This window comes from Amphiura filiformis, chromosome 7 (genome assembly GCF_039555335.1).
Source record: "Amphiura filiformis chromosome 7, Afil_fr2py, whole genome shotgun sequence".
NCBI classification, from domain to species: domain Eukaryota; kingdom Metazoa; phylum Echinodermata; class Ophiuroidea; order Amphilepidida; family Amphiuridae; genus Amphiura; species Amphiura filiformis.
The window spans coordinates 62,535,265-62,548,063 of record NC_092634.1 but is presented as its reverse complement, the minus strand read 5'-3'; the positions used below and the strand labels follow the sequence as shown (position 1 = coordinate 62,548,063).

General features: G+C 33.9%; 1 protein-coding gene across 1 annotated transcript in view; it reads right to left on the bottom strand.

The window, feature by feature from the left end:
- Nucleotides 1-6,251: 6,251 nt before the first annotated feature.
- The window catches only part of LOC140157445 (uncharacterized), a 39,724-nt gene continuing 33,176 nt past the window's right edge, over nt 6,252-12,799 (bottom strand). Inside the window, exon 6 of the mRNA XM_072180648.1 lies at nt 6,252-7,184. Coding sequence (XP_072036749.1) covers nt 6,915-7,184 — 270 coding nt within the window. The 3' untranslated portion in view covers nt 6,252-6,914. The remainder of the gene's footprint in view (nt 7,185-12,799) is intronic.

Sequence of the window (12,799 nt, the reverse complement as noted above, 5' to 3'; positions counted from 1 at the left end):
TTTTATATATAAAATGACATTGAAAGTATATGCAAAACAATTCTAGGTGGCAAAGCAAAAACACAAACTATTTATTTAGTCATTTTGTCATTGATATGCATTTTTGTTTTCTTAACAGGAAAACAGGAATCAATAGTAATTTCTGCATTGAATAGAACACATCAACTTTCTTTTGTGTATCACAACCCTCACGACCCTCACGCCAATCTTGATCCTGACCCCCCACTGCCCAAAAGCACTCATGCCAGATTTCTGCAAAGGCGTGACTTGTTGATCTTAAAAGTGTTTTTGTTTAACCTGAAACTGGAGTTTCCACAAGACACTAACATATACTAAACCCCCAAAAGGTGCATACAGTTGATTGCAGAGATACCCCTAGTAACAGGGAGTTCATTTAAAATCGAATTTTCACCCAGATACATTCTAAGATAATGTAAGATAGTAAATGTAAACCTGTATCGAGTATCTGGAGCTAGGTCAGTGGCTCAATCAACTCTATATGCAATGAGAGAGTGCAAGCTTCAAGTATCCTGGTCAATAGGATTATAACTCTTTCTCTTTAAATGGAATGGACTGATTTATGGAAACAAAAAGGTGCCATTAGTCTTCTGTTCGTGCAATTCAGTTTTGAGACATTTTGCCTGATTCTAGGAGTGTTTTTAAATTGCTTTGATCTGTCATTTTACATTGAATTTGTACTGTTTTATGTTTAATATTTAATATACAGGGTGCAATATACCTATTCTATGTCTTTTTTATGTAGTTGTATGAATCTATTTTTAACCTTGGATATTGGTTTTAAAGGTCATTTTTATATATATATATTACTCGGACAACATCATATCATTATGCAAGAGAAGCTAATATTATGAGGACAATGAAAATTACTCTTTTTGAGAAAATAAGACGTTTAAAATTGATATTCCACAAAAACCAACTCTAAGCGATGAGTTCTTCGAACAAGACAGATTTGACCTAGAAAAAAAGTTGACGTCATGAAATGAGACGTGCCTGCTTTGAGAGAAGGGACTATAAACATTTTCAATGCACATAACGTATACTGTTGTTGTTCACAGAAAAAAAATCTGAATTTTCAATGCACATAACGTATACTGTTGTTATTCACAGAAAAAAATCTGAATTAAGTATGACAAATTTAATGGTTTTAAACATATGGATAAAATCAGCCGCTTTTTTTTTATATATTAGTAAATTGTGATATTACAATTCATATGTATATCAATATCATGAGAAATATTTGACTAAAAAAAAAATGATTTCTGTGCGATATTACAATGCTATAGGTATTATAGTTTCAGATGGATGAAATAATATTACAAAGCAAACGCATAGTAACAATAGCTATTGTAAGGCTTTGTTCCCCAAATGAGAACAATAGTCTACATATTGTTATGCAGCATTGTTATGGTAAATAATAGTACAACTCATTGTTGCTAATGTCAAACTTCTCAAAGTGATTGTGATTGTATCACTACAAGTAAATGAGAGCATGATATAGTGTCCGCGTCATTTACTTACGTCATCAGTCCGCTGCCTTGAAAATTTATTTAGCTTCAAAAGGGGAAGAAACGTACGAGCCCGAACTTTACCTACACACTTTTTTTCAGGAGAAATACGCATACAAAATTGCAATGAGTGTCAACATGTAATGTACTAATTATTCTCTTCGAATGGAGATAAGCTGCAATAGATCTGCCCTTTAGGATCTGAAATGAGTTGCGTTTTGAGCGTTTCGACAGTATTTTTGAACTACATGAGAGCACATCAGACATATCGAATTGCATTCTGAATACGAAGAATGTCTTTCTGATATCAAATAATTTTCATATTTTGCAATTCACGATATAATACATTTTATGCGACAAATTATTAAAATTTGATATTTTTCACATTTTTGATATTATAACAGTCCTCGAAGTAAATTTTATAAATCTAATGATATTCTTAAAGTGTATGTAGTTGATGCGATTGACGATCAATTGGTATTTTGACCTTTCACATTGAAGATATGGACCCCCCCAAATCCAAATCTTCAATATGAAAGGTCAAAATTTTCAATTGATCGTCTATTTTCATCCACCTACATACACTTTAAATAGAAATCATCAGGTTTATAAAGTTTATTTCGAGTATGCTAAATATCAAAAATATAAATTTAATCATTTGCCATAAAACGTGTATTACATTGTGAATTTCAAAAAATCAAAATTATTTCATATCAGATGGACATTCTTCGTATACAGGATGCAATTCGATATGTCTGGTGGGCTCTATTGTCCCAAAATAAATACTGTCAAAACGTTCATACCCCATCCTTAAGCTGGAATAAATAATAGTAAAATCTTCCACTAGATTTGTAGTCCAACGTCCAACTTGATTTACTGGATCATTCCGCTTCAAACCCGACATTATTCGGGTCAAATTTATAACACGATCATTACTGTTTGACTAGAAATTTAGCTTGAGTTCTTAAAGGATGACTCTTGCAATCACAACATTACGTCATTGCACTCGACCCTCTCGGCGCCCGGGAATTTTGAATATTGCGTGTTGAGAAATGACTGTTTTAATTCGTTTTTATGGTGAATATGAGTTTCTTTAAAATAAAACCACGTGATTCGTGCTTGATAATTCATTTTCCAACATAAGGCATAATGTCGTGATGCCGGGGTCATCCTTTAAATTACTCTATGACTCAAAAGCGTGTCAAAACCAAGTTCATATGACATGTCTTAAAATTACAGTGTTTTGAGGCAAGACATAGCATTATACGACGTATTTACTTTATCACGTGAAGACAAATCTAATTGTAAGAAACTATTGTTAGGCTGATGCATCATTTTATAGAGATTTCACTGAGTCAAAATAAAGACCAAACATATCAGACAGGTATTTTGCGTCAGTAAACCATTTTTTATTTCCCAGTAGCACATGAATACCCACGAAACATAGATGATATTCAAGTCCTGTTTGTCACCAAAACTAGAAAATGCTTACATTGCTTACGACTTGAGCTGCTTTTGGGTGAAGTGAGGGATATGATACAAGTATGAAATCTACGAAACATGACCATTTTTTGAAGATGGGTCTATCCTAATCTTCGGTCACAAAAATTAATGAAATTGATTCTTCGACTTGATTAGGATGCACGCAAGGCAAAAAAGGTGAAAAGCATTACTTTACCAGCCGTGGATATGGTTATTAATAAATACCGTATTTATAAATACTACTTGATGGACAGGGGCGCAACCACTACACATAATTTGTCCAGCAAATGTACCCAGATAAGCAAGCACTCTACATAAATAAATAGGAAAACAACATGTCGGTGTGCATGGATTTTCACAAATATGATTTATAGTGCGAAGTTACGAAATGTTTGGTAACCGTGTAACTTAAATGTTATATAACACAATGTAAAAAAATAAAATAAAAAAATCATTAAAATTATATTTGTATATATTTATAAACCAACAAATTTGGGGCGACAAGTTACTGGTATCAATAATTGCCTTCCCATTTAAACCATTAGGGGGGAACCCATGTTCTAGAGGTCAACTCTCCTGACATACTGCCAGCGGGCCATGATGGCAGCATTCAGTGGTTTCCATGTGATTTATAAATGCGGTATTTATAAATTACATATCCATATAGCTGTTTACGAGCTACCTTTAGGTTAAAAATGTGTGGAAATCGAAAAATCTTACTTTTTTTTTTTTGCCTGAAACCTTCCAAGTTTCAGTGACATTATCAGTCGAAAAAAATTATAGAAAAAATCATGGATCAAATGACCCCTTCATATCCCAAGTACTTAAAGCAGAGCGAAAGTGTTCGTTTTTTGCGCAATTTGTAGGACAACCTCGGATTCTGCGAGGCAACGGCATTGCAAGTTCTTTGATCACAATGACTGACATTGAGATAAAATACGACATTAAAATCCAAATCTATTTTAAAATATTAGGAAATTGTCCCACAATGATTTTCGGGTAAAAAAAAGTAATTTCCTAAGATTTAGAATAGCGCTTTGGGTTCTAATGTGACGTAATTATCGTATCGATGAGAATAGCACCTATATTAAGTGGAGCATCAACTTGTTAAAATAATAATGGTTAAAACATTAAACGAACAATTAACGGAGTATTATAACGTACAGAGTACACTGGCGGAAACAAATATTAATCTTTACATTTTCTACAACACCGAATTGATTAAGTAAAATAACGGGACTTTTCCCCCTTTCTATCGATCAAAACTATTGTGAGGAAATTAATCATTAGGCTAATGAAAGTTGATGTTTCCCATTTTTAATTACGGGCGGGTGACGGGTAACTTGGAATCAACTTTCAGTAGCTTTATAATTAGTATCAACTTTATGTAGATATATCATGCATGAATACATTTAAACAAGTTGAACCAATCCTTAATAATTTAATCTTAAGTACCGTATACCATTTGTAAGGTGTATATAAACTTAAGCAATGATACATTCGGGTATTGTTTACCCATGTTATAAACTGTATTTGAGGATGGCGACATTTCTGTTACTCATGATCACAAGAAACAACTATAACCTCTAGAGGTTGTATTAACATAACTCCTGTTATTTTACTTCAACAATTATGGAGTATTTACCAAAATACTATTCTTACTTTATAATTTAAAAAAACACCACCATGAATATAATTGAATATAACGGGCAATAATTGTGGTCGTTGCGTTGCGATAAGTGGTTATCCACTGCAAAATATATGCAAACTATTCGAACAATATATTTAATCTTCATTCATGGTTCGTACCCAAATGTCACAGTATATCGAATAACCACGCATGCGTAGTCAAGTTCGGAAATATAAAAAACCTGAAAGGTTACGATTTCAAACGCCATGGTGGTGCAGCTTACGCCCGTTTAGCTATTAGGGACGCACCATTAGATTCTCGGGGGGGTATAGGAAGTTGGGGTCGGGGAAAGGTTTTTTTTTTGCCGCCGAGTAGTGTGGACCATGAAATGGCAACATCAACCAAATGCAATCAGACGAATAGACGAATTTTAAACCAAAGGCTGATTCTCTCCGATTGGAAAACAAAATTTAATTTATTCACTCTAAAAGAGTCATGTCTTCCATAAACATTATATCAAGGTGTACAGATTTCAACTGGAATAGCACATCGATGGAGCCATAAGTCAAGACAACTTTAGTGTCTTTTTCAGAATAGCTTTTGTCATATATTTTGCTTAAACTTTCGGATGTTTCGTCACTTCACTTCAATCAAGAATGCATTATTTTGTCTTGCGACCTATAAAACAATGTGGCCGAAGTACATGTAAGATGTACAATTTTACAATTTCAATCGTTTATATTATAAACGTCATAATATGTGACTATAAACCAGTAAAATTATTACATCCAGTTGCCATGATAAGTATTTTACTTCATAATAATAGTTCTAATAAATATATAAATGCCGAGGCTGTATGTATGAATATGGAAAAGATCATTTGTACGTTCAAGTCTCGACTTTAAGGAATATGAAATTCGCTAACATGCTGTATATTTTTGTCTTGTTAATGCATTCATAAACTGCCGTTACCATGATTGCCACATGCATGACATAATGCCTCTACTGTCTTGTATGAAATGCGCAAAATGGAGATTAGAAATAACATCTCTCAATCATTCAAAATATGCTTTCATTCAAGCTCATCTCCTAATTGAATGCAATTATTGATATTGGGAGACCTACATCGTAACAAACTAATTTAGAGAAAATCGTTTCAATATGGAAAATTGGCATACAAAAGTAGTTAATTAATGACAAAATGCACCGCGCAAAAGCTCACACGGGGCACTGTGACCCAGCAAACACAAAAACGTTTTTAACCAAAATGTCGGGTTATATAAAGGTCATGAAAACGTTTTAAAACGTTTTGTATGAAAACACACTACAGCAATATTTCTAAAATGTTTTCAAAATGTTATTGTAAACTATTTTGCATAACATTATGTGAAAATAGTTTCACCCAGCAAACACAGAAATGTTATTAAAATGTTTTCTTCAAAACGTTTAAATAACATTTTAATGTCGGGTTATATAAAGGTCATAAAACGTTTTTAAAACGTTATTGCAAATATTTTGGACAAACATTTTTCGCAAAATATTTTTTCAACCCTAAAATAACATTTTGTTTAGAATGTTTTGTATCAAGTTTTCAAAAAAATGTTTTTGGAATGTTATTAAAACGTTTTTATACCCTTTATATAACCCGACATTTAAACGTTTTCTGTAAAACATTTTGTGTTTGTTGGGCAGTAGATTATCAAAAAATGTTTTTTGCAATGTTATGAAAACGTTTTATACTCTTAATATACCCTTTATATAACCTGACATTTAAACGTTTTCTGACAACATTTTATAACCTTTTCCGAATGATGTCGAAAACGTTTTGTGTTTGCTGGGGAGTGCTAGCGAAACTTCAATTTGCTAGATAATTTTGTTTTATCGAAACAAACATCCCCAAAATAACCCCATCCGACATAAAAATAATACTAACAATGTGAGTTTCAGTCAAAGTGCGGAGAACATGCGGGTATTCCAAGGACTGCGCACAATCATGACAATTGCGCTCTGCGCATGACTATGTGCATATACCTCACACTTGAATTGGAACTCACAACTGAAGCGTTTCGGTTTTAATCATGAAGCTATCATGGATACATGGCGGCTATCAGTCAGTAATATGATTGCACTCTGCTTTAGAAAAGTATTTCACATTCCTTAAAGACAAAACATCATGGTATAGGCGCAGGTATGGACATAGGCAAAGAAACAAAATAATACTTCCAGAGGAGTTAAGTGTTGTTACACCCTTTTATCATGATACTACGCCATCCATTTTACTCCACATCTGAAGACAAAACAGGCTTGTAATCAGAGCCGAAGACTTTGTTATAGCCATAGAAGGTGACATCGGCTTCAAGACCACGACCACGACCACGACCAGTGCGTATCTTTTTGGACACATCCGCGACAAATCTCAAGTGCAGATCTTTAATAGGGCTGAGCACGCGATTTTCGTAGGTATTGTAGATGATCCAAATGTATTTACTCTTGCTGCATGATCCATGATGTAAACACGGTTCGGGGGCTATGTTGAAGTTACCACCCTGTATAATAGTAATTCAAAATTAAAAAGAAAGAAAAGGAACAACGTAATGACACGAATAGTGTAATAAATAATACATAAGGCCAAGTAAAATAAAAAAAACATGTTTCACGTCCGGGAGGAGGAAGAGGGGGCTTTTTATTTTTATCGCAAAATCGGTGTAAATACTCATACAAAACTGGAAAAAGGAGGAAGACTGTTTTTATTTGTTGTTCTGAGAGATAGGCCCCCACTAATTATCACAAAACATTCCAAAAGTGTTTCATGATTATCAGCAAGCCTGTAGAAAGCATCTCTACTTCCTAGACACATTTCTAGAAAAGTTACGACTGAATTTCAAAATATAAAAATATAATTGAAAAAACCTCAAAAACTTTACTATTTGCTGCCTATTTGAAAGATATAGAATGAAACCAGTCAACAGATTCAACTCCCATTGCATTTAATTTCTCACATAAGATTTGATGGTTGACTGTGTCAAAAGCTTTTTGGAGATCAATCATGATAATGCCTGCATATAAACCACGGGAAGATTGAGTTTTGATATGGTCCATCAAATGAATGAGACAGGAATCTGTTGAAAACTTGCTTCTGAAACCTGACTGGTGTTCATACAAAATGTTGTTTGATGTCAAAAAGTCTTCCAATTGAACATAAACTGATTTTTCAAGAATTTTTGATATTGCACTCAAAACACTTACTGGTCTGTGATTACTTACATTTTTTTTTAATGGTTTTTTTTTTTCATTTTTTGTTGCCCTGTACTTGGGACTGTTGGGTGGAGAAAAGATACAGAAAACCACCAGCCCCCCCTTCTTCACGTCAGCCATACAATATTATAAACAAATATGCAATTATTCCTTAAACCCAAATTAAAGTTTGATATGTAGCTACACTTGTAATTATTGACACATCTATGGATGTATACACCACACAAGCTGAAGCCAAGACATAAGAAAAAGAATGGTAAAAAAGCGGAAGCTGGACCAGGCCTGACAAAAACACAAAACGAAAACCATCCCAGCACTATCATAAGCGGCGAGTGTCAATTGAGATATAAATGAGACTCACATTCAACATGTTAAAGAGAGTATCAAATTCAAGGCAACATAATCATATGGTCGGACAAACACTCAATCAAATCTACATACCCAGGGTTTTTTTTAAACAAAAAACAACAACAGACCCATCCCCAGACAAGTCTCATCAAATTTATCACAAAAATAGCAAAGTGGGGAATCAATTCTACCAATCTTATGAAGAAATTTGTTAGTGCAGACCGCCCTATGAAAGATTTTGAAGAAAAAAGCCTTCAGTTGGGTTTCAACACTACAAGAAAAGTTATTATCATGAATTATGCACCAATCCAGAACATCATCAACATTCAGGGCATCAAACCAGTAATTTTCAGTGTCAATGGGGCTATCATTTTGTTTCAAGATCATGTAAGAATATTTAGTGATTTTACCATTATCAAACAAACTTGCAATAACCTGATCAAAAATGCTTTCCTGCACCTTCTTCGGATTGTAAAACCAATCAACATGGAGACCATTCATGAGTGAATTATATTTCCTTCGATCTTTAATAGAAATATCAAACTCAAGAACAAGATCCTCAAAGGTTTTGACAATGTTAAATCCTCTGTCATTGTCTGTAAAGGTCATCGACCACACAAATACCTCAGTCAAACCAATCTTGGTAAAAAGAATTTCTTTGTTGTAGAGACGAATATTTTGTTCCACCAAATGGAATCTTGGAGATGGCAGTTTTGATAATCAAGATTATCTTTCATCTTATCTCTATACACATACCATACCCTAAGCGATTAATTGGGTGTTTTTTTAATGATGTAAGAACACAATTTGGAGCGTCAGCCTTCCATAAAATTAAAGTATCACTTTGAAATGAACCAAGAATTTTCCAAAAACTTATATTCAGGGTCCAGTAAGTGTTTTTCCCAAAACAACTGTTGTGCTTGTGAAAAAGCCTCAATATCAACCATTCGCAATCCTCCATCACTATAGTAGAAAGTAGAAGTTTCCGTTTAACCCTTTCATTGCCACCATTCCAAATAAATTTAAAGAATAAAGTATTCAATTTTTTTTTATACGGCTTAGGGATAGGGATACATTGTTGTGGCAAAAGAAGACTCTTTATCACAGTAATTTTGCCAATTAAAAATAAATTTCTTGAGCGCCAACAGTTTAAAGTTTGCTGAATATGGGTTAATTTTAGTATGAAATTCAGCTCATACGTGGCTTTCACTTTTAAAGAGAAATTAATACCTAGGGTGCTAAATGTATTATCCTTCCAAACAAGGTCTTCATTACTAGGCTTAAAGTCGCTACCTTCATGAACTTTAGAACTACCAATGTGAATAGCTTCAGATTTTGACATATTTATCTTACATCCTGACAATGAAGCAAAATCCTTGAGAACATGAGATAAATTTTTAAAAGAACCGAAGTCACCATTTAAAAAACAGGTTGTTTCATCAGCCAAAAGGCTTACCTTTTTCTCCACTTCCCCAACCTTAATACCACAAATATTCTCATTGTTTCTAATAGATAATGCAAGCACCTTAATGACACAAAGAAACAGAAGCGGAGAAATCGGACAACCTTGAAATATACCACGTTCCATACAAATTTCTTCTGAAAGGAACCCATTATTACTAATGAAGCTGCGTCTTTTACAGTAAAATGTTTTAATCCACTGAATGAAATTAGGACCCAAATTAAATGCTTTCAAGACCTCAAACAAATAATCATGCTCAACAGAGTCAAAAGCTTTCTCAATATCCAGCAACACTATGGAACCCGAAATATCATTTTCATCACAGTAATCAATAAGGTCAATAATATTTTTTATTGTCCTGATGTTACATCAATATTCCTCCCTTTCATAAATCCAGTTTGATCATCATTGATAAATTCATGCAAAAAGAGCTTGAGGCGGCTAGCCATAACCTTGGCAATTATTTTATAATCATGTTAAGAAGTGAAATGGGACGATGATTTTTAATAAAATGAGGATCTTTATCTTTTTTAGGCAACAGAGTAATTATACCAGTACGCTGTGTTGAAGACATAAAACCTTTTCAAAAGAAAAATGGAAACAGTCCAGGAGCATATCACAAATATCATTGAAAAGACAACATAAAATTCAGCTGGAAGGCCATCGTAGCCTGGGCTACGATTCAAATTCAAAGACTTTAATGAGGTTAATATTTCAGCTTTAGTTATTAATAATATCTTTTGATCCGAAATCATAGAGCCAGAATCATTTTTCAAAATAAAATGTTTTTCTTCTCATTCGTCCTTTTTTCAAGATTAAAAAAATTTTTGGAACTCTTTTCACCATGTTCTGCCCATTTTATTCTAGATCTGACAATTAAACCAGCAATTTCCTGATCAATAATTTTGTTAAATTCAGTTTCAAAAGAATCCAATTTATTAAGCAAATCATTTAATTTTTGACCACTATTATTTGAGCTTCTATTGAAATTTCACAATTAATCTGCGCAATTTTGGCTTGAATATCAATCTTTTACTCAACTTCTCCTTTTTCCTACTACAATATTGAATGCAATGGCCAGTAATTGTACACTTAAATGCATCCCAAATGACATGAGGGTCACAGGAAGTGTCACTGTGAATTTCCTTAAATTCAGAGATCTTGTTTTTTATAAAAGAAGTAAAGATTGCATCATGCCTAAGAAAATGACAGTTTAGCTTCCAGAAACCCCTACCTTTTTGGGGGGTCATTATTGGAAATTTTGCATTTAACAATTGAATGGTCTGATTTTATCCCACAAATAATATCAGAATCACTAAAATTATTAGATAAATTTGAGGACACTAAAATATAATCCAATCTTGAAAGAACAGGGCGTTTTCTGGTGTAAGCACGCAAATTTGGATGTTCATTTCGCCACACATCAATCAAATTATATTCACCTATAAGAGAAAGCAATGCTTTACGAGAATTAATCCGGGGGCACTCAACTTTTGAAGTGACGGTATGTGCCTGTCAATAGGCCCCCTCTTTTGAAGTCGACTATACCCGATGACCCCTTTTTTTAAAAGCCATACCCGATGACCCCCCTTTTTTTTAGTTGCGGCTACCCAATGACCCCCTTTTTTGGTTTGGCTACCCAATGACCCCTTTTTCTAGAATAGCATCATCAAATGCAACAAAAAAAGGCCGAAACTGTCAAATTTTGCTCCATTTTTTCAAAATTATGCCGAAATTTTCAAAATTTTGCTCCATTTTTTCAAAATTTTCTACCCGATGACCCTTTTTTTTAAATCTTATACTCGATGACCCCCTTTTTTCAAAATATTGTACCCAATGATCCCTTTTTTATTTTGTTTGTACCCAATGACCCCCTTTTTAAAAATAACGCTTTGTACCCGATAGGCCCCTACTTCGCGACTGCGGTAGGCACATGCCCGTCACTTCCAAAGTTGAGTCCCCCGGGGAATTAATATCTCCATGAGTTGGACGAGAACCGCGATAGTCAAGCGGACCTAAGGCAACATTCAAATCACCAGCAATTATTAGAAGGGATGAGTCAAATCTAGAAAACACATCAAAATAAAAGTCAGGGTTATCTTTGTTTGGGCCATACAAATTAGCTAAGCTCACATGGAAACCATCAATAACAATATCGAGAATAAGGAATCGGCCATCAGGATCCTTATCAATAGAATTTACAGAAAGTTTATGATTTGCTTTAATCAAAATACCAACACCTCTACTATTAGAAGCAACACTAGAAAACCAACAACGACCACCCATTGAGAACTCCAAAATTTTCATTTGAAATGGATGCACGAGTCTCCTGTAAAAATATAATATCATCACCTTTTTTATGAAAAAAAACTGAAGATTGATTTCCGCTTAAAACCATCCTGCAAGCCTCTGCAATTGAAAGCGGAAAATTTAAGTCATGGATTACAATGTAAAAACATATATACAAAATACAAATCAGCCAATATTTCACAAAAAAATTGAGTAAACCAAAAATTGAAATACTTGTTTATGGGAAAAGCTACCATGAAACAGAGACGCAGACTGTCACTCACAAACACGGGAAAACAAAACAGACGTACATACACAACAAACAAAAGCCAATTTTAGCTAGGTAGGGACAGTAGGCCTACTGGTCATAATCGATAAATTAACAATATGGGTTATAGGAACTTTCAAAACTGAGGCACCATCCCTTAAAAACCTTGATGGAATGTTATCAAGCCCAGTGCTCTTATTTGGGTTGAGATTGAGCAGCTCTTTTTCAATAAACTCTTCACCAACACACCTCAAGGAGAATGAGCCGACAGATTTGTCACGATGAAACTTCTGAAAAACTGCCGAGGTGGTAGTGTACAGATTCTTTGGAGAAGGCAGTTTCTCAGCTAAGGTGGAAGCAACACTGGTGAAGAATTCATTTAAATAATTGGCTATTTTGTGGGGATCATAGCAAGTGACACCATCAATATCTAAAACAACTTTGCTACCCTCTTTTTCTTTTGGAGCTATAACCAAGTTCTTTTAGTTGCTGCCAAAGTTTTTAGGATTGTTTTTGTTCTCATCGATTTGACTTAAATA